This window comes from Nelumbo nucifera, chromosome 2, assembly GCF_055504915.1.
Source record: "Nelumbo nucifera cultivar China Antique chromosome 2, China Antique-T2T, whole genome shotgun sequence".
In the NCBI taxonomy this organism is placed as follows: domain Eukaryota; kingdom Viridiplantae; phylum Streptophyta; class Magnoliopsida; order Proteales; family Nelumbonaceae; genus Nelumbo; species Nelumbo nucifera.
The window spans coordinates 29,956,547-29,979,717 of record NC_142650.1 but is presented as its reverse complement, the minus strand read 5'-3'; the positions used below and the strand labels follow the sequence as shown (position 1 = coordinate 29,979,717).

Here is a 23,171-nt window from a genome sequence, read left to right as displayed (position 1 = left end):
GTTGAAAAGAATTGACTTGTCAAAGAGATAATTAAATATATCCATCACTAAAGTGAAAAGTAAAGGGGAAAGAGGGCAACTTTGTCTTAGACCCCTGCTTGCCTTGAAATAACCTTTCACTTCACCATTTATCAATACTGAAAACCATGGAGAGCCAATACAACCTTTAATCCACCTGATCCAGTTTCTCCTAAAACCTCTTAGCCTTGAGCAATCAAGAATGCAGTCCCAATCCACTTTGTCGTATGCCTTCTCAAGATCAAGTTTCACAAGGACCCCCGGGATCCAGAGGATTTTCTGTCTTCCACACACTCATTTGCAATAAGAATGCTGTCCACAATTTGTCTTCCTTTAACAAAAGCAAACTAATTTGGGGAAATTAGATCTTCAAAGACTTCTTTAAGTCTGTTGACTAGAACCTTCGCCAAAATTTTGTATATGCTCCCAACCAAACTTATGGGTCTAAAGTCTTTAACTTCCAAAACTCCCCCTTTCTTAGGGATGAGGCAGAGAAAGGTAGAGTTAAGGCCCTTGTTAACAATGGCAGATGAATGGAAGTCCCTGAAAAACTCCATGAGATCTGACTTTACAATTTCCCAACATTTTTGGAAGAAAAGAATAGGGAAGCCATCCGGCCCTGGAGCCTTATCACCGCCCATGCTGAAAATAGTCTTCTTGACTTCTTCCTCTTCAAAACTTCTTTCCAACCAATCCCTCTTTTCAGCTGAAAGGGTAGTGTCATCCCAATTAAATATTGTGAATTGATTTTCACTATCCTTGGAGTAAAGGTTTTTAAAGAAAGAAAGGAAAGCTTCAGAAATTTCCTCAGGATTCACAGGAGGCAAACCTGAAGAGTAGTGCACTTTTGAACTAGGTAATGTCTCTCTTTGTGATCCTACTTGTGATCTTGATCTCCCTATTGTTGTCCAAAAAGGTACCCCATTCATGCACTACTAAGCACCCCATTAGTCATTTCACCACTTGTAGTAACTTATTCTCCTGAGTGGAAAGATGGCTAAGCTAAAGGAACTTGATACTCTTCATAAGAATTGCATGTGGGATTTGGTGGACCTTCCTAAGGGTAAAAAACCTATGGGATGCAAGTGGGTGTTTACCATGAAGCATCATGCTAACGGTTTAGTGGAAAGGTACAAGGTAAGGTTGGTGGCCAAGGGCTTCTCTCAGACATATGGAGTTGGTTACACAAAAACATTTGCTCCAATTGCCAAACTCCATTCGTATCCCACTTTCCCTTACTGCAATATTTGATTAGAGATTATACCAGTTAGATGTCAAGAACACCTTCCTAAATGGTGACCTCAAGGAGGAGGTTTATATGGTTCAGCTTCCAGGTTTTACTTCAGAGGAAACAAAAGGCAAGGTTTTCCGCCTCAAGAAGTCATTGTATGGTCTAAAATAGTCTCCAAGGGCTTGGTCCAGCAAACTTAATAATGCAGTCAAGCAAGTTGGTTTCAAACAGAGTCAAAGTGACCATACTCTCTTTGTTAAGAGAGAAGGGGATAAAGTGGTTGTCCTTATAGTTTATGTGGATAACATTGTCATTACAGAGAATTGGGAGTCAGAGATACAGAAATTAAAGAAATTCTTGGGGACTTAATTTGATGTCAAAGATCTAGGTCCTTTACTTCCTTGGAATTGAAGTGTTGAGATTCAACAATTTCTTATGATTTTCTTGTTTCTAACCATTAGTTAGTATTATTGGGCCCAGGCCCATTAGATTGTGTTTTTCTTTTTGGAGTTGTTTTTATATTATGAACAGTAGCCGCCCCATTAAGGGCATATTAGTCTTTGTAATCAATCTTTTTTATGAGTATAAGATAATGAGTAGGGGAGGCCAGAACATCATTGGCTTCTCCCCATCTCTTCTTCTCTTCTCACTAAGAACTCTTTCTTTCTTTCTTTCTTATTTTTCACTGTTATCAAATCGGGTTATTGTTTTCTATTTTTACTACTTGGTACCAAAGCAACTTTTGGGATTTTTTGAGTCTTCCATCATGCAGCCCTAGATCATCTGACTGCATGGTGAGTTAGAGAGCTGATCGAAGACTTCAAAAAAGTGCCTAGTTCTTGGATTCTTTGGTGGATCTAGAACCCTTTGTGTAAGATCTTGGGTTGATCATCGAAATTAGGAAGAACTAGAGAATGAGGAATAGTTCTAATTATAGTAGGACTCTTTATTTTTTACCTAGGAAGGGGTGCTCTGGATTTTTTAGACTTTTTGGTGTTTTCTGAAGGGGATGGTTCTAGTTCTAGAGTTTTTTGAGGTCTTTCGTGTTAGAAGCAACCTTCCTATTTCTACCAGATCCCAAGAAGACATGAATCTTTGTCTCCATTCTACAAATGCACCTTGGAACTGGGAGACCATAGAGGATAAGACTTTCTTCAATATATCAAAGAGGATCTTTGCCAAAATTTTATAAAGACTCCTCTCTAGGCTTATAGGTCTAAAATCCTTCGAGTTTGCAGCCTCCTTAGTAATTAACACAATCAACATAGCATTTGCTCCTAGACAAACTATCCCTCTTTGATAGAATCCATTAAATACTTCCAAAAGATCATCTTTAATAATGTTTGGACATACTTGATAGAATTCCATAAAAACAAATATGGGATAGGGGCTTCATATCTCTCCATTGAAAAAACAGCCTCTTTGATCTCCTCAAGACTAAAATTACTCTCCACTAAATCCTATTATCTAGCCTAACTTCAAGTTCCATTAACTCTTCTTTAACAGAAAGAACCTTTGACTCTCACCCATCCTACTATAGGGTTTCCTTCATATGGGAGAAAGTTTGTGGGAAGATCAGCACTTGTAATCTTATTCGAAGGAAGAAAAAATGGAAACTATTTATCTAACCTCAAATGTGCATACTGTGTTTAAAGGATGGAGAATCTATTGGCCATCTCCTTATTAGTTTTACTTTTATCTTTTTGATAGGTAGCAGTAGAGTTTTACTAAAAATAGTAATTATAAAGAATCAATACATGCCTCTCTTAGAGAGATGGGATATAGGGGTGGGTTCGAGCCGAATATCTAGCTATTCAAGCTCGAGCTCGATTCAAGCTACAGACTAGAGCTCGAATTCGGCTCTATCGGGCTCTAGCTTGGTTTAAACCAAGCCGAATCGAGCTTTTCACAAGTCGAGCTCGCATAGCTTGTGTAAAGATCGGCTCGTAGACAACCTAGTGGGAAATGCAACATCTCACATAAAAATGTATCACAAATCCCAATAAAAATGATCCTTGTTGACCCCTTGCTTAGCTAAAGTGTCAACCAATTCATTGAACTATCTTCTATTCCATTGTATTCTCAAGCTTAAGGGTGCAATCGAGCTCAGCCAAGCCGAATTTTTGCATGTCTTACTACTAAGTTCGAGTTCGATTTGAACTCTTTCCCTATTCGAGCTCGGTTCGATTAAATATTCGATGAGCTCGAGTTTGGCTCAAAAGCTCGAAAATGAATATATTTTTATATTTTATAAATATATATTATAATAATATAGTATATTCTTATATTATATAGAATATAAAATATATTTTCATAATATATTCTATAATATATGTATCTATTTATGTATGCATGTAATTGAACTAAGCTCACGAGCTTTCGAGCCAAATGTTTTATTAGTCGAGTTCAAGTTCAAATAACTAATTGAGCTTGCCTTGATATTTAAACTCAATTATAATCGAACCCGAACCAAGCCTAATCAAACTTGAGCCCGAACTTTCGATTAGAGCATGAATCAATTGCAGCCCTACTCAAGGCCATGCTGTTGGTTAACCATTTAAACTTATTTTTGTCATCTCTATAAGCCCAAAAGATAGACTCCAGCTTCATCAACTATCCCACCACCAACTTGGAATCCCCTTCAACAACCAACTTGGTTTTTTGATAAGAAGTAAAATTTTATTAAATGATCAATAAAGGAAAGTTGTACATTGAAGGCTTCCCATACAGAAGAGCAAGATGCAAACTCAATAACATAAGCAAAATTACAACTAAGCCCAATCAATTGATTCTTATGCACCCCTTTCTTAGCCAAGAAGTCTCCCATACCATTAGTCGACCTCCTTTCCCATTGAATTCTTGCAATTATGCTTGTGGTCAGCCACTTAAATCTTTCCATTGCTTCCCTATAGTTACAGATTACTATATCCGGCTCCTTCAACCACCCGGATATCAATTTAAAATCATCTTCAATTAACAATCTATCAAGTAATTACAGCAAGGAATTCCTTTGCTAACTTCAAGCCTTGAATTACAGAAAGGAATTCATCTCTAATTGAATCACCCTCCCCCACCAGACTCGAATACAAAGCAACAATGTGACCATCTTTATCTCTAACCCCCCCCCCCCCGCTAGAGAGGCCTGGATGACCTTGACTGCCTCCATTAAAATTCAGTTTAATAAAATCTTAATAGGAGATACCCAAACAGAGGGATCTAATCTTTTTTTTTTTTTTGGGAGAGCTATTTGCTACTGCTGCGCATTTTTCTCCAAATACTATCAAAGGAAAAAAGGTGCAAAAAAGTCCAATATGTCACCCTTGTCATCATACATTCTTTCACCAGTTTCACACTTTTCTTCCCATATAGATCACAACAATACTGCCCTAGTACATCTCTACAAGATTCTGCCCCTTTTTCTAGGATAGGCAAATGTATTTAGGTTGAACAAACTGCCAAGCTCTGTTGCCAAATTCCACCTACATCCAAACAAGGGAAAAATTATTCCCAAATGCCTACAATAAATGCACAGGAGATTAGTAGGTGGTAACAACTCTCACTGTTAGATTTACACAGAATGCACCAGTTAGGGTGGAACAATTGGTCATAGTAGAAAACCTTATGTGCTGATTCGGCCAAACTTCTTGTGAAAGGAAGAGGAGAAAGTTGTAGATTTCAGCAATAAACAGAGGAGAGGAAGAAAAGAAGAAGAAGGTCAACTAGGATTGTGTATCATGACCCTAGCCGCCAGCCCCTCATTCTATTTATAATTAGCATAAATATGAGATATTACAAAGATGCCCTTAGTAGGGCGGCAACTCAAACTAAATAATTACAGCTCTTTAAAAAATAAAAGACTAATGGGCCCAAAGCCCAACAGCATCTTAATTTAAAAGAAAATAAACTAAACACAAGTCGGCCCACTCAACACTCCCCCTCAAGTTGGGAGTAGATGTCACACATCCCCAACTTGCGTAGATCATGCTCCAGCTTATTATTTGCAACACCTTTTGTGAGGACATCAGCAAGCTGCAGATCAGAAGAAATGTATGGAAGACAAACTTCTCCAAAAGTTACCCTTTCTCTGATAAAATGTCTATCTACTTCAATGTGCTTAGTTCGGTCATGCTGGACTGGATTATGGGCAATATTAATTACTGCCTGGTTATCGCAGTATAGCATCATAGGTTCTTTTGCCTGAACACCGATTTCTTCTAACAGAGAACGGATCCAGAGAAGTTCTGAAACTCCATGTGCCATGGTCCTATATTCGGCTTCTGCACTTGATCTTGCCACAACTGTTTGTTTTTTACTCTTCCATGAGACTAGGTTACCCCCAACTAGGGTGCACACTCCTGAAGTTGATCTTCTGTCATCGAGGCATCCTGCCCAGTCCGCATCTGTATAGGTCTCTAGCTTCAGCTGTCCATGATCAGTAAACAATATGCCTCTGCCTGGATGTCCCTTCAAATAAGCAAGGATCCTGTCAACTGCCTTCCAGTGCTGGTCTCGTGGAGCATGCATGTATTGACTCACTACACTTACTGCATAGGATATGTCCGGTCTTGTCATACACAAGTATAGTAGCCGACCCACAAGTCTTTGGCACCTCCCAAGGTCCTTTACTGGTTCACCTTCTGATGCACTGATTCTATGGTTATGATCAATGGGGGTGCTAGCTGCCTTTGTTCCAAGTTTCCCTGTTTCTTGGAGAAGGTCCAAGACATACTTCCTTTGAGAGATAAAAATTCCATGTTTCGATCTTGCAACTTCGATGCCTAAGAAGTATCTCAGTTCTCCAAGGTCCTTAATCTCAAATTCCTTACGCAGGTTCCTCTTCAGACTATCAATCTCACTCAGATCATTCCTAGTGACAACAATATCATCCACATAAACAATTAGGATTGACACCAAGGATCCCCTGCGCTTCACAAACAAGGTGTGATCAGATTGAGTTTGAGTGTAGCCAAAAACAATCAGGGCCTTTCTAAATCTATCGAGCCATGCTCTGGGAGACTGTTTCAAGCCATATAGTGACTTCTTCAGCTTGCATACCTTTCCCTTTTCAGCATTATCATAAAAACCAGCTGGAAGATCCATATACACCTCTTCTTGCAGATCCCCATTTAGGAAAGCATTCTTCACATCCAGTTGAAACAAGGGCCAAGAGTATGAGGCAGCAAGAGAAAGGAGTATCCGAACAGAGGTCATCTTTGCAACTAGTGCAAAAGTCTCTAGATAATCAATGCCATAGGTCTGTGTGTATCCTTTTGCAACAAGTCTTGCCTTGTACCTCTCTATGCTTCCATCTGCCTTATACTTTACTGTGTAAACCCATCTGCATCCAATTGTCTCCTTGCCTTCTGGTAGGTCCACAATCTCCCATGTTTGATTCTTAATTAAAGCCTCCATCTCTTCCTGCATAGCTATCTTCCACTCAGGTTTGAAGAGAGCCTCACTAACACCCTTGGGTATAGACACGGAATCAAGAGAAGAGAGAAAAGCACGGTAGGAAGGAGAAAGTCCACTGTAGGATAAGTATTGTGATATGCAATGAGCAATGCACTTCCTCTTCCCTTTTCTAAGAGCAATAGGGAAATCAAGGTTATCTGTAACAGTGTTAGTGGGACCAATGGGAACTGAAATAGTTGTGGGATCAAGAGGAATACCTGGATTTGTATCAGCCGAATCTGGAGTCTCCAAGGGATCGACAGGAAGTGGTGTGAGTTTTGCTGTAGTGGAATCAACCTCCTGATGAAGTCTCTGCCATGAGTAATACTGTGAGACGAAACGCAAAGGGGGTGGCAAGGTAGGTGACATCGGATGGTTGTCAAGCACAGTAGTAGACACAGGAACTGGAACTGGGAGAGGGATAGACTGCTGACTTACTTCCCCAAAACACTCCCCCTGAGAAGGATTCCTTGAGAAGAAGTATGTAGATTCGAAAAAGGTAATGTCCATAGTAACAAACCGGTTCCCAGAGACTGGATCATAGCAGCGGTACCCTTTCTGATTCTCTGCATATCCAAGGAAGACACATTTCTTTGCCTTGGGATCAAGCTTCAAACGGTAAGGACCAAGAATATGTGTGTTTCTACTGTTTCTACAGTAGTCCGAACCAATAAGGAGAAGAAGAAAGAGAAGGAGAAGAAGAAGAAGAGAAGAAGAAGAAGATGAAAGAACTGTCGAACCTGATAGCTAAACCCTATCAGTCGACCTCTTAATAGTGATTAGGCTCTAATTAAATGTACAAGGACTAAACTACCCCTACTTAAGTATGGGACAGAGAACCTCTAATAAGACTGCCACATAAGCTCATAACTTAACCAAGGTGAGTTGACTAATCTACCCTTATTCGGCTAACTCTAACACTCCCCCTCAAGCTGGAGAATATATGTCATATAATCCCAGCTTGTTACATATATAGTTCACTCTCCCTGAGCTTAAGGCTTTTGTAAACAAATCTGCCCACTGATCACCTGAGCTTACATGTTCTATGCTTATCTCTCCAGTAAGAACCTTCTCCCTCACAAAGTGGCAATCAATCTCTATGTGCTTTGTTCTCTCATGAAAAACAGGGTTGGATGAGATATGGAGCGCAGCTTGATTGTCACAGTACAACTTCATAGGTTTATCCATGTGGAACCCGATTTCTTGTAGGAGATTCCTCAACCACACTAATTCACATGTAGTGTGTGCCATGGCTTTGTACTCGGCTTCAGCACTGCTTCTAGCCACAACCGTCTGCTTTTTACTCTTCCACGTCACAAGATTTCCTCCAAGAAATGTGCAGTAACCTGTAGTAAATCTTTTATCAGACACAGAGCCCGCCCAATCTGCATCCGTGTACCCAACCACTTTAAGTTTTCCTCCTGGTTTATACAATAGCCCACGGCCCGGAGCTCCCTTCAAATATCTTACAATTCTAAGAACTGCATCCCAGTGAGATATACGAGGGTTCTGCATAAGTTGGCTCACCACACTGACTGCAAAGGAGGTGTCTGGTCTCGTGATAGTCAAATAGTTCAGCTTCCCCACTAGTCGTCTATACCTTCCAGGATCATCAAATATTTCCCCTGTATCACTGCTCAACTTAACATTTGGTTCCATAGGAGTCTTAGCCGGTTTTGCACCTAACAGTCCTGTTTCATCCAATAGTTCGAGAACATATTTTCTTTGGCACAGGTTTACACCTTGTCTTGATCTAGTAACTTCTATACCCAAGAAATACTTCAATGTCCCAAGGTCTTTTGTTTGAAAATGATTTTGCAGAAAGACCTTGAGTTTGTCGATCCCCAATTTCTCACTGCCAGTTATGACAATATCATCCACATAGACCACTAATAAAATCTTTCCAGCTTCTGAGTCATAGCTGAACACTGAGTGATCAATTTAGCATTGTTTCATTCCAAAATTCTTCACCACTTCACTAAACTTCCCGAACCAAGCACGAGGCGATTGTTTCAACCCATAAATTGCCTTTTTCAGTCTGCACACCTTACCAGTCTCCCCCTGAGCAACAAACCCAGGTAGTTGCTCCATATATACCTCCTCTATAAGGTCACCATGAAGGAAGGCATTTTTTATGTCAAGTTGAAATAAGGGCCAATCATACATAACTGCCAGGGAAATTAACACACGGATAGAGCTAATCTTAGCCACTGGAGAGAAGGTCTCCATATAGTCCACTCCATATAACTGTGAATACCCTTTAGCAACAAGTATGGCTTTCAGACGCTCCACACTACCATTTGGCAAGTATTTAACAGTATACACCCATTTACAACCCACAACATGCTTACCAGGAGGAAGAGTAGTGAGCTCCCACGTGTGAGTATGCTGAAGAGCAGAGAGTTCCTCCTCCATTGCCTGCCTCCACCCAGGTGAACTAAGAGCCTCTTGGACATTGTTAGGTATTGAAATAGATGACAATAGTGAAACAAACTGGCGATGTGAGGCAGAAAGGTGAGATACTAAAACAAAATTGGAAATGGGATGGAGAGTAGAACTACGTTTACCTTTCCGTAAGGCAATGGGTAGGTCAAGTCCTAAGGGTTCAGCAACAGGAGCAACGACAGGATCCGCGGACAAGGTAGAAGCTGGAAGAGGGGCCGATGTTGTTCAACGTGTATACACTTGTCGAATTGGTGGTCGTTCAGTAGGGATCTGCACTGGATGAGGTGATGAGTCAACTCCAACAGGAACACCCGAAACGGGATCACTGACCGGAAGAGGAAGAGGAAGTAAAGGTGGAGACGAAGATGCTTCAGTTCCTGAGAAGAAGGGAACAGACTCAAAATAGGTGACATCAGGACAGACATAGCACTTCCGAGTAATGGGATTGTAACACTTGTACCCTTTTTGAGTCCGAGAGTAGCCAAGAAAGACACACTTAATGGAGCGTGCATCCAACTTGTCTATTCTAGGACTCAGATTGTGAACAAAGCACACACAGCCAAAGATACGAGGTGTTAATGGAAATGGAGACAAGGTGGGGAACAAGATAGAGAAGGGAGACCGACCATGAAGAATAAAGGAGGGCATCCAATTAATGAGGAAACACGCAGTAAGTACAGCATCACTCCAAAACCGTTTAGGAACACTCATATGATGAAGAATAGACCGAGTTGTTTCAAAGAGATGATGGTTCTTCCGTTCAGCCACCCCATTTTGTTGAGGAGTGGATGCACATGAAGTTTGATGAATGATGCCATGCTGTTCTAAATACTGTTGAAAGGAAGTTAGAAAATATTCATGACCATTATCTGAACGAAGAACTTTGATTGGAACACCAAATTGTGTACGTATTTCAGCATGGAATTTTTTAAAAATGGAAAATAATTCACTCCTTTCTTTCATTAAATAAATCCATGTCATTCTTGAACAATCATCAATAAAAGTGACAAAATACTTGTAACCATTATAAGACTCTATTTTGATCGGGCCCCAAACATCTGAATGAACCAAAGCAAAAGGACTCAACATACGACTTTCAACTCTAGGACTGAAGGAAACACGACGATGTTTCCCAAACTGACACGACTCACACTGTAACACTAACAAATGACTCAAAGACGGAACTAGTATCTTGAGTGCCTTGAGAGAAGGATGTCCCATTCGACAATGCCACTGTAGAGGAGTGAAGTCTGAAGTGCAACTGACGATCCACCACCGTCAAGATAATACAATCCACCAGCTTCATGCCCCCCACCAATCTTCTTCCCCGTCCTGAGATCCTGAAAAACACAAGAGGAAGGGAAAAAAGTAACAAAACAGTTAAGAGTCTTGGTTAATTTACTAGCAGACATAAGATTGAATGGAAACTTAGGGACATATAGAACACATGATAAAGAAAGAGAAGCCATGTCAACATTGTCAACACCACAGACGGGAGAGGAGGAACCATTGGCAAGGGTAACAGTTTGAGATGTGGAAGTTTCAGAGAGAGAAGAGAATACACCTGGAGTCCCGGTCATGTGATCAGAGGCTCCAAAGTCAATAATCCAAGGAGAGGTTTTAGATGACAGGCAAGCTATACCTGAGTGGGCAAGAGTAGCAGTAGTGTGTTGTGAAGTGGACTGAAGGAACCGCTCATACTCATCACGTTGTACACTCACCATCTCCCTTCCAGAAATGGATGTAGATGTGAAAGGAGTTAGGTTTACCTATTGGTTATCACTGACATCAACCCCACCAGCAACAGCATGATTGGCCCATTTAAAAGGAGGGCGGCCATGAAGATCATAACAGAAATTTACGGAATATCCTTCCCTGCCACAGTGGGTACACTTCCTTGTAGAGCTGCCTTTTTCTTTGCCACGGCCTCCCCCTGAGTCACGACCACCACCACGGTCAAATATGGAACCACCACGACCTCCTCGGAAGGCATGTCCTCCCCCTTTCGTACCACGTCCACCTCCTCTGGCTATCACAAAAGCTGATCTATCAGACTGTATGGGATTCTCTGTCTATCCCAAAGAAATTATGCGAAGCCGAGCAAACACTTCCTCAAGTGTAGGAAGGGTAGAGCCCCCCAATATTTGGGCCCTAACTGGTTCATACTCTGATTTCAACCCCACTAAAAACCTTGTGACATCTAGTTGTTCCCTCTGTTGTTGTTGAACCTTAACATCTGGAGTGAGAGGATGATAGACATTGAATTCATTTCTGAGGTTCTTCATACTGGCATAGTACTCTTCTAGGGTTTTATTTCCTTGTTGCAGACCAAAGTACTCCTGATAGAGCTGATATACCCTTGTAGTATTATCTAGCCCAGAATACAGCTTCTTGGCATGTTCCCATATGTCTTTACCTGTATCTAAGAACATGAAGTTGGCACTTATTTTGGGTTCCATACTGTTCCATAGCCATGTCATGATTTGAGCATCCTCCTGTTCCCAATCATCAAACCCTGGAGAGTCAGCCGGTGGTTTATCTTCTTTCACATGCTTCACTTTTCTCTTTGCCTTGAGAAAAACTTCCACCGACTTGGCCCATGGAACATAGTTCTCACCATTCAGTTTAATTGAGGTCATCTGTACACCTAGATAGTCAGAGGAAACCACCACACTAGGTTTCTGATCACTACAGCCATCTCCCATTGCTGCCATGATACTCTTTCAATGCTGCCTCTAATCTGAATTCCCAATCACCAACTAAGTGCTGTTGTCAAGGGTTTGATGTTCCAGAACCTACAGCAGTCCCTAAACACAATGATAGATACACACGCCTTTGTTCTTATCCACACCACTACTGATTTCACAAAAAAACACAGACTACACCGACATTAATTCAGCACTTACAACTACTCAACAGAGTTTGTGCATCACAAGCACCACCACACAGCCATAGCTGTCACACACAATACAGACCTGCTTTAACGCTTTTAAGAGGGCACCACAAGACCAACAAAAACTCAACTAGTACCATTGCATTACACCTTGCACCATTCGGCCACCTACAGTAGCAACCCTTACACCATTTGGTCACTGTAAACACAGCCTGTTCTTGGAATTTTTCCAAGAACCAGGGCAACAACCAACCTAGTTCTCTAGATTCTGATCAGTCCTCTCAAGTTCTTGAAGATTTTCAACCCAGAAATACCAACAGCACACAGAGGAGAGATAACCAACCTTCGTTTGAGAGCTTCAGCCAACCATTCACTGCTGAAGTTGTTTTCTTAGGAAAGGAGGTTCTGTGCACCAGAAAAAAGAAGAGTTGTGATGTTTCAGGCCTGGGACGAACCACTTTTCTCCATTGACAGCCCAGAGAAGAAAAGGAGAGAACTGAAGCACGAACTGAAGTTGTCACGAACTGAAGTTGTCAGGCTCTGATACCATGTTTCTACTGTTGCTATAGTAGTCCGAACCAGTAAGGAGAAGAAGAAAGAGAAGGAGAAGAAGAAGAAGAAGAAGAGAAGAAGAAGAAGATGAAAGAACTGTCGAACCTGATAGCTAAACCCTATCAGTCGACCTCTAATAGTGATTAGGCTCTAATTAAATGTACAAGGACTAAACTGCCCCTACTTAAGTATGGGACAGAGAACCTCTAATAAGACTGCCACATAAGCTCATAACTTAACCAAGGTGAGTTGACTAATCTACCCTTATTCGGCTAACTCTAACAATGCGCAAAGCAGACACACCCAAACACCCTTAGAGGAATGTGAAACATCTCCCCCTGAGGAAAAAGAAGGTTGAATGGAGTGCTGAATCCAAGTATACGAGAGGGCACCCTGTTAATCAGATATACTGCCGTGAGAACAGCATCACCCCAAAAACGAACCGGAACTGTAGTTGTGATCATCATGCTTCTTGCTGTCTCAATAATGTGTCTGTTCTCTCTCTGCAACACCATTTTGTTGTGGACTGTAGGAGCAACTACTCTGATGGACAACACCATACTCCAACAGATATGAGGCAAGATGTCTCTCAAAATATTCCCTAGCATTGTCAGATCTGAACATCTTGATTCTGGTTCCAAACTGCGTTAATACCATCTGGTGGAATTGCCTCACCAAGGATGGTACCTCATCGCGTGATTTCATCAGGTAAATCCAGGAATATCGAGAGAAATCATCCACAAACAGGAGAAAATAGCGATAGCCGCCCATAGAGGGAACATGATAAGGGCCTCACACATCCGAATGAATAACATCAAAAGGAGAACATCTTTTATTACTCGGTTTAAAAGAGTGTCTACAATGCTTTCCAAGTTCACAACCTCCACACTTCAACCTTGACAGACTCACAGACTCAAACAGCTTTGGAAACAAAGAACTTAAAGAAGAAAAAGACAAATGACCCAGACAATTATGCCAAAGTATAATCTGATCCACAGGTTTTGACTCACTGTCCTTGCAAACATGATGACTTTGGTGAATTGGAAGAGTATCCAAGAGGTAAATTCCATTCACTTCACGACCACTCCCAATCGTCCTCTTTGAATCCAGATCCTGCAAAATACAACGTCCGGGAGAAAAAATTACTGAACAGTTCAGATTCTTAGTCAAACTACTAACAGATAACAAGTTGGTGCTCAATCTAGGAACATGGAGGACAGAGGGTAAACAAATGGAATCATTAATCTTGACAGATCCCTTCCCAGCAATAGGAACATGGGATCCATCAGCTGTAGAGACCTTATCTCTACCAGAACTGAACTGGTAAGAGGAGAAAATGGTGGAGCAATGGGTCATGTGCTCTGAGGCTCCAGAGTCTATAATCCAAGGAGATCTCTCCTTACCTGAAGCAGAAACATAGTTTGCAGTGACATGTGGACTACCTGTGTGGGCAAGGGAGGTAGAGTGAGCTCCACCTGTGCTACCTGTACCTTGTTGTCCGGTCGCGGCTGAATTGGAACTAGTTGTATCCCTCTGATTCAGAAGTAACTCAAACCTCTCAAGCTCGGCCCTTACTGCAGCAGCTGCAACGGACTCCAAGGCAGCTGTAGTAGGGGGGGCGGAGTGTCACCAGTAACAGCCATGTGTGCATTTCCTTCTTATTCTTCAATCTGGTCGGCACAAGATGTGGGTGAAGCTTCCAACAAGTATCTCTTGTATGCTTCAGTTTCTTACAGTAGTCACCGACTAAGTCCCTTTTGTCTTCCTTCTTATTCTCATTGCCATTTTGTTTAGATTTCACAGCACTTACCATAGCGGACTGATCAGACATGAGAGTCTTCATCATTACATCCCTCTTGCACTCCTCTCCTGACACAAATGCATATGCTGGGGAGAGAGTAACACTATCCCTGGAAAGAAGATGTTGTCGTGCAATGTCATACTCAGGGTTAAGGCCAGCAAGGAATTCGAACACCCTATACTTCTCTAAGTCTCTTTGATAGGTAGTTGCATCCTTGGTGGTTTCCCAAGCAAAGGTCTCTAGATGGTCAATCTCCTGCCACAGGGTCTTAAGGACTGAAAAATAAGCTGCAACAGATCTATCTCCCTGCCTAGTAGCAATAATCTGATTTCTCAGTTGATAAGCCCTAGCAACATTCTCCTTCTATGAATAGGTTTCTGCAACCCCATCCCATATCTCCTTAGCAGTATTTGCCCATAAAAAATTTTTACTTATATGTGGCAACATGGAATTACACAACCATGTCATCACCATATAATTTTCCTGCACCAACCGGGAGTTGCCAGTTTCAGGTTTCACCTCTTCACCAGTAATATACTCCAATTTTCCACGAGCCCCAATGGCCATCTTTGCAGATTGGGACCATTCGAAGTAGTTTGTACCATCCAACCTAACTGTAGTAATGGTTCCAGCTCTGAAGGGGTCTCCAACACCTCCTCCCACAGGTCTCATTTCATTCCCGGGCTTATATTCAACTCTGTGTCCCTCCATGCTTCTCAAAAGGATATAGAAAACAAATAAAAAATGCAGCAAAAACAAACAAAACACCTTCTGGAACCAACGACACTTCTTTGGTGTCCTGAACTTTCTCCCTACGAAAGATTCCTTTTTTTGTGGGGTGGGAGAAGAGAGAGAAAAAGCAACCACCCTCTCTAGAAGCCTCCAAACCACGTGGGACTTGAATCGCCCCTTATAAAAAACTCCAAAGAACCCTAAAAAAATAGGGCGCCACTACCTAGGTCAAAATTGAAGAGTCCAACAAAAACATGACTCTTCCCCTTTCTCCAGGTTTTCCTGATTCTGATGAGAAACCCTAGACCAGCTACAGGGCATATAGATCCATCAAGAAAATCCAAAAACTGGGCTTACCTGAGAGCTTCGATCAGCCTCTTAAATCTCCATGCAGTCGGCCAATCTAGGGCTGCATGAGAGAATCACTTCAAGAACCTTCAACCTGCTCTGATACCAAGTAGAAAACCTTATGTGCTGATTCGGCCAAACTTCTTGTGAAAGGAAGAGGAGAAAGTTGTAGATTTCAGCAATAGACAGAGGAGAGGAAGAAAAGAAGAAGAAGGTCAACTAGGATTGTGTATCATGACCCTAGCCGCCAGCCCCTCATTCTATTTATAATTAGCATAAATATGAGATATTACAAAGATGCCCTTAGTAGAGCGGCAACTCAAACTAAATAATTACAGCTCTTTAAAAAATAAAAGACTAATGGGCCCAAAGCCCAACAACATCTTAATTTAAAAGAAAATAAACTAAACACAAGTCGGCCCACTCAACAGTCATCTTCTTGTTAGTTCTGCTATCACTAGAAAATTCTGGCAGTTTTTCCTTGACATGGAAAGAGATGATAGCCATTTTGCAAGATCTGAGGTTGACCAATTATCTCAACTTTAATGACATATTGGTAGAAGGACATCGAAAATTTTTCTTGCTTGGATTAGGAATATTAGAGCAGGATCTTGGAGATACTGAAATATGTCAAGGGAAATTTTAAAGCTATCAATGGAAACTGAAACAAAATAAAAGTGGACTGCAAGGTCAGCCAACTCCTTAGAAGATGGACTGGAAAAATAAAGGTTCAACAGGAACCAAATGTTTTGGGATATTGTATCAAATGGGGGAGCTGTGTAAATTGCAGGTGGGGAGTTAACCGAGGCAAACAACCCAAAAAGAGTACAAGGTGCTTAACCACTGCAATTACCTCAATTCAAATGAACAAAATATTTGCCATTGTTACCAATCCAGAAAAAAGGTGGCAGTTACTGTTGGGATCCCCCCAAAAATATTAGAGGTTTGAGATTTCCTTAAAAATGGACTAATAGGAATTTTAGATCACAAGCAGACTATAGTGGAAAGCTGTAACTCATGCAGTTCTGTGGTGCATTTGAGAAGAATGCATGAGAACAAGGCTACTCCCTTTTAAGCCCTTAGGGGGAGGATTGTATCCATAATGAATTCATGGATTTTCCTGCAAAATCTTTGAAGGCATTAACTATGGAGACTTTGTTAAAACCTTTTGGTGATCATCTAATCCTTTAATTATGAGCCCCTTACAAGATCAGTCTCTAACCTTAGTCAAGACACTGAATTCAAACTTTAGTTTGATGGTAGTTGCATGGGGATCCCTGGCTCCATAAGTGAAGCAAATACTGGTGGAATCATTTTCAAGACAGATGGTGATATGGTTTGGGCATTTAATGGACCAATAGGTCAAGGATGATTCCATAAGTGCAACAAGAGGTTGTAATGTTACAATTAAGTTCTTTAAGAGAATAATCCCTGCCATTTTACCCCAATACAATCCTTTACAATTGAGCCAAAAATAACTGTTGCCTGCTGGACACCTGTTTAGTTATTCCATCAGCCAAGCTGTTGGTTGATCTTTGTGCCCATTGAATTTTTAAGTTCATCTATCTAGAAAACCATCTAAAACGTCTGATTTCATTCATGTACCTCCAATTGACTAAGTTATCGTTCAAAATCCAGCTGATAACCACTTTAGAGAAATACTCAGTTGAATAGTCAGACTAGATTGATTCTAAGGGAACTAAATTCTGTAGCTGATAGATTAGCTAAAAGAGTGGGGGACCTTTTTTGTATGGTAGAAACATTGTGTCATTGTAATTTCTTGGGTTGGCACTGTGCTTCTTTTATTTTATTTTGCTTGTACATCTGTGTACGTTCCTTATTCTGCTCTTTGTTTACAAAGTCACTCCTCAAAATAACAACAACAACAATAAGTGACAATTTCCACACTCAATTAAACAATTATTTAAGCTCATTTGGCAGTCCTACTCTCCTCCAAATTATAGAAAGGAAGTCCCATAAGCATATGCATGCTTGCAATAACCATGATGCACTTGAAGATTATCATGCAGCAACTGATTTAATGTAGGTTCCAAACAGGTTTACCATACAAGATCCAATAAGTCATTAAGAAATCATGGAATTGGAAACTGACCTTGCATATTGGCCTATGAGGATCTCGAAGATTCACAAGTAAGTTGTCACTTTTTAAGTCAAAGTGAACTATATTCTTCCCATGCAAGTACTCCATCCCAAAAGCCACGTCCATTGCAATTAAGACGCGCTTCCGCTTGTCAATGATCCTGATGATAATTAGAAATGATCAAGCACTTACATGAAGGGAAGGGGATGCTTAAAGCATGTCTATTAGGTATCTTATGGGCAATACAGAAAGAGAATATAAGAATCAAAAATAGGAAAAAGAGAGGATTACTTATCATTCTTTTGTAAAGCATTTCTCAACGATCCATTAACCATGTATTCTGTTACTGTTGCCACAGAACCCCCAGGACCATCAAGCACAATACCATAGAAAGCTACTACATTTGGGTGGTGTAAATCAGCAAGCTTGATTGCTTCGTTCCAAAAGTCATCTCTCTGATTAAATGCAAAATCAGTAGTATAAGGATAAAAACAACAGCAATATCAAAATGTGCATACCATAGTTGCCAAGGAGATACCTAGATGACAAGGAGCCCATGGAGGATTGTCTCACTCAAGTACATAGTGATTTTGTACATGACACTATAAAATATTTTTATATTCTTTATCTTTTGAGATTATAAGAATAAAATAAACATTATTATACTAAATTATTCATTTGTAAGTTAATATACTAGCTTTTTATTATTTTCTTACTTTCTAGGGTTCATTCTTATTTCTTATTTCTTATTAAACTAATTTCTTATTTCTTATAGGGTTCTTAAAGTAAATTATGCATGTTGGAGCATGCTGTCTTGGACCGTTGAAGACTTTGAAATATGAACCATTGAGTAAGGAAGAACTTGAAATTTTGTCCAATCAAAACAATCTCCTCCACCCTTTATTTTTTTTTTTTTTCCTAGGACAAATTCAGGGGTTCAGCCCCTATATTTTCTGAATTTTCTTTTCTTTCTTCTTTTTCTTCTCTTAAATATGTTGATTTTCTATGTTTTAACATTAAGTTTGTAATTTTTTAATGAATATTATTGGTAACTACTAGTTAAAGATGATTGCCGCTGCAGAGCCCAGGGAATTGCCCTAGGATTTAGAGTTTTATTTATTAAAAAAGTATCATCCAGTTGCCTAGCCTTGCCTTGGTGCCTTGAAAACTATGGTTCATACATCACATTGATGAGAAGACACAAACCATGCGTTCTTGCTCTGATAGTTTCCCAGAAAAGCACCTATCATTGATCCTTTTGATTGCAACATCTGAACCTCTCCATTTTCCATGATAGACAGTGCCAAAGGTTCCAGAACCCAGTTCTCTCAATTCTTCAAGGTCGCTGTTTTTGATTATCTGCCAAAAAGGAAAAGGGACAGATATGAATAAGTTGGTCAAGTAGCATACAACTCCAACTGGTAAGAGTCATAAGCAGCAAATCCTCAACCTGCAGTCGACCAATGCCATCTGAAATTGGAAAACCAGGATGTGCCTTATCTTGTAGTTTGGTCTTCATGTCCTAAATTACAATACCATTAAGACAAGTAAGTTCACCTTAAATTCTAAACAGCCCAAGAAACACCAGGTAGCTTAAGCACCTCAACATTAACTCTACTTTGTGCTTCTGCATCATTATTTTGAATTTCTCTATCTTGGTTGGCTTCAGAACTGGATTCATTTATCTCATGGATGGAGAAGTCAGAATTATTAGACAGTACAGTTGGTTGAAAAACAGAAGCAGCAACACCTTCTGCAACAGCCTGCAGCTCCTTCTTGATATGTTCCTCTGCTGCACCTTAAAGAATGAAATAGAATATAATCAATATACACACCAAATCTGAAGCTAAATCTAAGAAACCATTACTATGATGATGGTATAAAGATATCAACAACATATGTATCACCTTTAACAGTTTGGAGATGTTCAGAGTTTGTATCCTTGTTCAGAGTCCATGATGGCTCGCGAACAGCTCCTTCATTTAATCGCATCTTTGTACTTGTGTCCCCACCATTATCCCTTGTGACAAAGGCTTCTTTGGTTGTGGTCACCTTGATGAGCCTTGGAGTGAAATGTGAATCATGTCGTAAAATCCAAGGATCCTGGTTGCTGAAAAGTGAATTTGAGGGAGCAGAATCCCAATCGTCTCCAAGCATCCCACTAGGTGGTGATAAAGCAGAGGGTGCATTAGCACCTGAAGGGACAAATGCTGCATCATTAAGGACAAACCTAGATTGGAACCTTGAAACTTCATCATTTGATTCACCAATAGGTGGGATCCTATCAGTGGAATAGAGTGAATCAAAACCTGAGAATGCAATCTTACCATGCCATATTTCATCAGGAGAAATGTGAGAATTTTCATTCTTTAGATATGGGTGCATTCCCAAATGACCCACTGTTGGTTGTTGTGCTACTTGACTTGGCTCTGCCAATTTAATATTGTTCAAGTAAACAACTTCTGAAGAGGAAACTGGAAGCATCTCAGCTGGTTTCGTGCAATTACCATCAGGAGCAATTCCAGCTTTGATGAAGTCATTAGCAAGAAATATTTCCTTCCCTGCAATTTGTGGTTTTTTATCTGGGATCTCATCCATTTTAGGCTTATTAACAGGTAATCTAGTCTGTTCATTGTTGCCAGAAATTTCAGGTGAACTAATACATATTGCTTCCATTTTTAAACCCATTGGTCTAAGATGGTCATATGAAATGCAAGTATCTGATGTGTCTTCCTTTGGAACAAAGCCAAGAATCTTACCAGAGCACTCTGTGATAGTTTCATGACCTAACGGTTGTGAAGTTTGGTAAGGCATGACTCTTGCAGGAGGGCTATCAGTAGCAGCTGTTTTATTTATCAAAACTTCCTGTTTAACTTGGCACCGGAGCGGTAAAGGAGACTGCTGGAGAGAATCTTCTTGGCCAGACTGAGGGGCATTATTGGGGAAAACACCATCAGAATACAGTACATCACCTGGAAATCGCATCACACCTGGGGCTGGGGAATATAACATCCTAGGGTTATCAGGGTTGTCTAGTTTTTGGAATAGAATCCTCTCATTGTCATGTTGAGCCTCAGGATTCTGAGCAAATACAGGTACATTTAATGGAGATTTAGGCCTCTCAGGATTGACGTGTTCCATGACCTTCGATGGAGTCCCACTGCCTTGGTGTTCAACCGTGCCCTCCCCCAATGCTCCAGTTACTCCCACTCTATTCGTAGTCCGGTCCCTCATATTGTCCTCTGTTGGGAAACTGTGAAAAACTAGATTCGAATCAGAAACAGTATTTTGGGGATTGTCCCTGCGTTCCTGTACTAAAGTATCAGAATGTGTATGGGGCAATGCTTTTTGACACATATAACAATCCTCAAATCTCAAAGTTTTGTCAGGAAAATTCCCCTGTTGATGAGGCACCCAACCCTCCGAGGAAACCACCTGCTCTGTAGGTGGCACCTGATTCAAATCATAAACCCCTGCCTGCAATGGGACCGAGGCCAGTTGAGGCTGGGGCTGGGTTTGATAAGTTTTGTAGTTCTGATCAATAGGAACCTGAACTACCTTCTGCCCAACTGAACTCTCTTCAGGATAAGGCTCCACTCGTGCTTGTTGCGGCTGTATGTACTGCTGTACCCCATTCTGTTTAACACCAACATAAGGAGATGAAAACGCCATTGTCATGTCCATGTGAACTGCAGGTATAAATTGATGAGGTGGAACACCAGCTGTGTTTTCTCGGACCTGTTGTGTGTGATCAACAAACCTGTAAGCTGATCCCGCGACACTCAACATCTGGGGATTTGCATATCCACCTTGGGAAGGCAATTGCAGATATTCCACACGAGTAAAAGCTTCCTGGTGATTATCCGCATAAGGCTGCATGTAAGTGACAGAGGGTGGAACTTCCACTCCAGAAGATTGCTGCAAATCAAACCCCAATATCTGTTGTTGCTTCTGCTGCACCATAGCAGGCATTTGTCTTTCTAATTCAATTTCCTGTCTAGAAGAAGATTGAGAAGGAACACCCAGGACCGCCGCATGACCCAAAGGCACTGCTGAAGCATCTGTATACACCACAGGATTTGGACCCACATACACCAATCTTGTTGCAGACTCCTGAGAAGCAGAAACAGCAACTCGAGGCGATAGCACGCCTGGAGATGGCGACCCACCGAGACCAAAGCTGTCTGCACCATCACCACCACTCATCAAGCTATCAGAATTCTGCGTAGAACCTGCACTAGCTGTACTCCCCTTCCCTGTAATTTTACAGCCAACGCCATCCGGAATCCCATTCACAGCATCAACGTACCTCTGCCCGCTATCCTGCAAATCACAAAAATGCACAAGACCAGATGGGTCGGGCTCAGAAGCAGCGAACAAGAAGAGCCTCAGCTTCGACGACCCATCGGAATTCTCAACCAGCTTCTCGTATTCCTCCATCATGTTTTCAATATCCTCCGGACAAGAAATCGATACAAGGGCATCAAGATCTTCATCAGGGAGCTGGTATTTGATATGCACGGATTGGCCATAGATGTCGGTCATCTTCTGCACTAGTTCTTGAAAACATATATCTCTCTTCACGCCAATTATCCTAGTCTGACCTCCGACATATCTCAACATCCCATCACTCGGTCTCGGCAAAATCTTACCTCCGAAACTGCACAAAAACTTAACTTTCTTCCCCGACACCGATTCTTCGCCACCCTCATTGCTTGCCTGATCGGCCCCATTACCTCCAACCCGGTTTCCAACATTTGGAAATTCAGTATACCCAACAGGCACAGCACCAGCGGTGCCAATCAGCACAGGCGGACGAGAACACCAAGCCATCATCGGATTCGCAAACCCTAACCCCACATACCCAGTATCGGGAACCGTCGCCGCATAATACAGTGGTTGTCTAGACCCAGGACTACCAACATCACGAGCCGAATTAGGGAGAAATCCCTCGGCGTTCCTCCCTGTCGCCAAACCAGTGGCAGCACGTGGCTCTTCGGCGACCGTCCGAGCAACGTCTAACTGTCGGAGGTCTTTCTGGGTGGAGCTCTGATCAAACGCCATCAGCAACAACAATGAAAACGGTAGGCACCGATTAAATGTAAGCCAGGTCGAGTCATTGAAGAAAGAAATGCAGTGTTTTGCGGGTCCTAGGCTGGAATAACACTAGAGTCCCAGCTTCCATTTATTTAACATTCAGAGAGAGAGAGAGAGAGAGAGAGAGAGAGCACCGGATTGATTGATCAGAGAGGAAGAAAGAGAGAAGAAGAGGAGTTTCGGTGGGGGCTTTTTCAGTTTAGGAGGTGGCAACGAGAGGCGTTCCGAAAAGGAGCGCGCGATCCTCTTATGATGTGATCTTGTTGATTACGACGTCCCTTTCCGTTTTCCTTAATACTTTCTTCGTTCAATTAATGTTGTAGTGTTGATATCTAGACAGAGAAAATATTGTTATTGCCACTCCACTTTTTGCTCAGCGCACTTCTAATTTCTTTACAAATTATATCCGCTTGGACCGAAATTACCCACCAATAATTCCTACCTCAATATATTATTATTATTATTATTATTATTATTATTATTATTATTATTATTATTATTA

The 23,171-nt window shown here is 41.2% G+C and overlaps 1 protein-coding gene across 6 annotated transcripts in view; it reads right to left on the bottom strand.

Annotated features, from left to right (window-relative positions):
* The window catches only part of LOC104603386 (RAF-like serine/threonine-protein kinase 20), a 33,781-nt gene extending 10,828 nt beyond the window's left edge, over positions 1-22,953 (bottom strand). Inside the window, exons 1-8 of one of the 6 annotated variants that reach the window (XM_088898354.1) lie at positions 20,080-22,947; positions 19,900-20,001; positions 19,480-19,782; positions 19,174-19,370; positions 19,023-19,094; positions 18,779-18,931; positions 17,864-18,027; positions 17,585-17,732 (exon numbers count right to left, since the gene is read on the bottom strand). In XM_088898354.1, the coding sequence (XP_088754480.1) occupies positions 17,585-17,732; positions 17,864-18,027; positions 18,779-18,931; positions 19,023-19,094; positions 19,174-19,370; positions 19,480-19,782; positions 19,900-20,001; positions 20,080-22,636 (3,696 nt within the window). In that variant the 5' untranslated portion in view covers positions 22,637-22,947. Of the gene's footprint in view, positions 1-17,584; positions 17,733-17,863; positions 18,028-18,778; positions 18,932-19,022; positions 19,095-19,173; positions 19,371-19,479; positions 19,783-19,899 lie in introns of all 6 variants that reach the window. The other 5 variants (XM_088898355.1, XM_088898356.1, XM_010267407.3 and 2 more) reach the window with 5 other exon arrangements.
* Between the last annotated feature and the right edge of the window lie 218 nt (positions 22,954-23,171).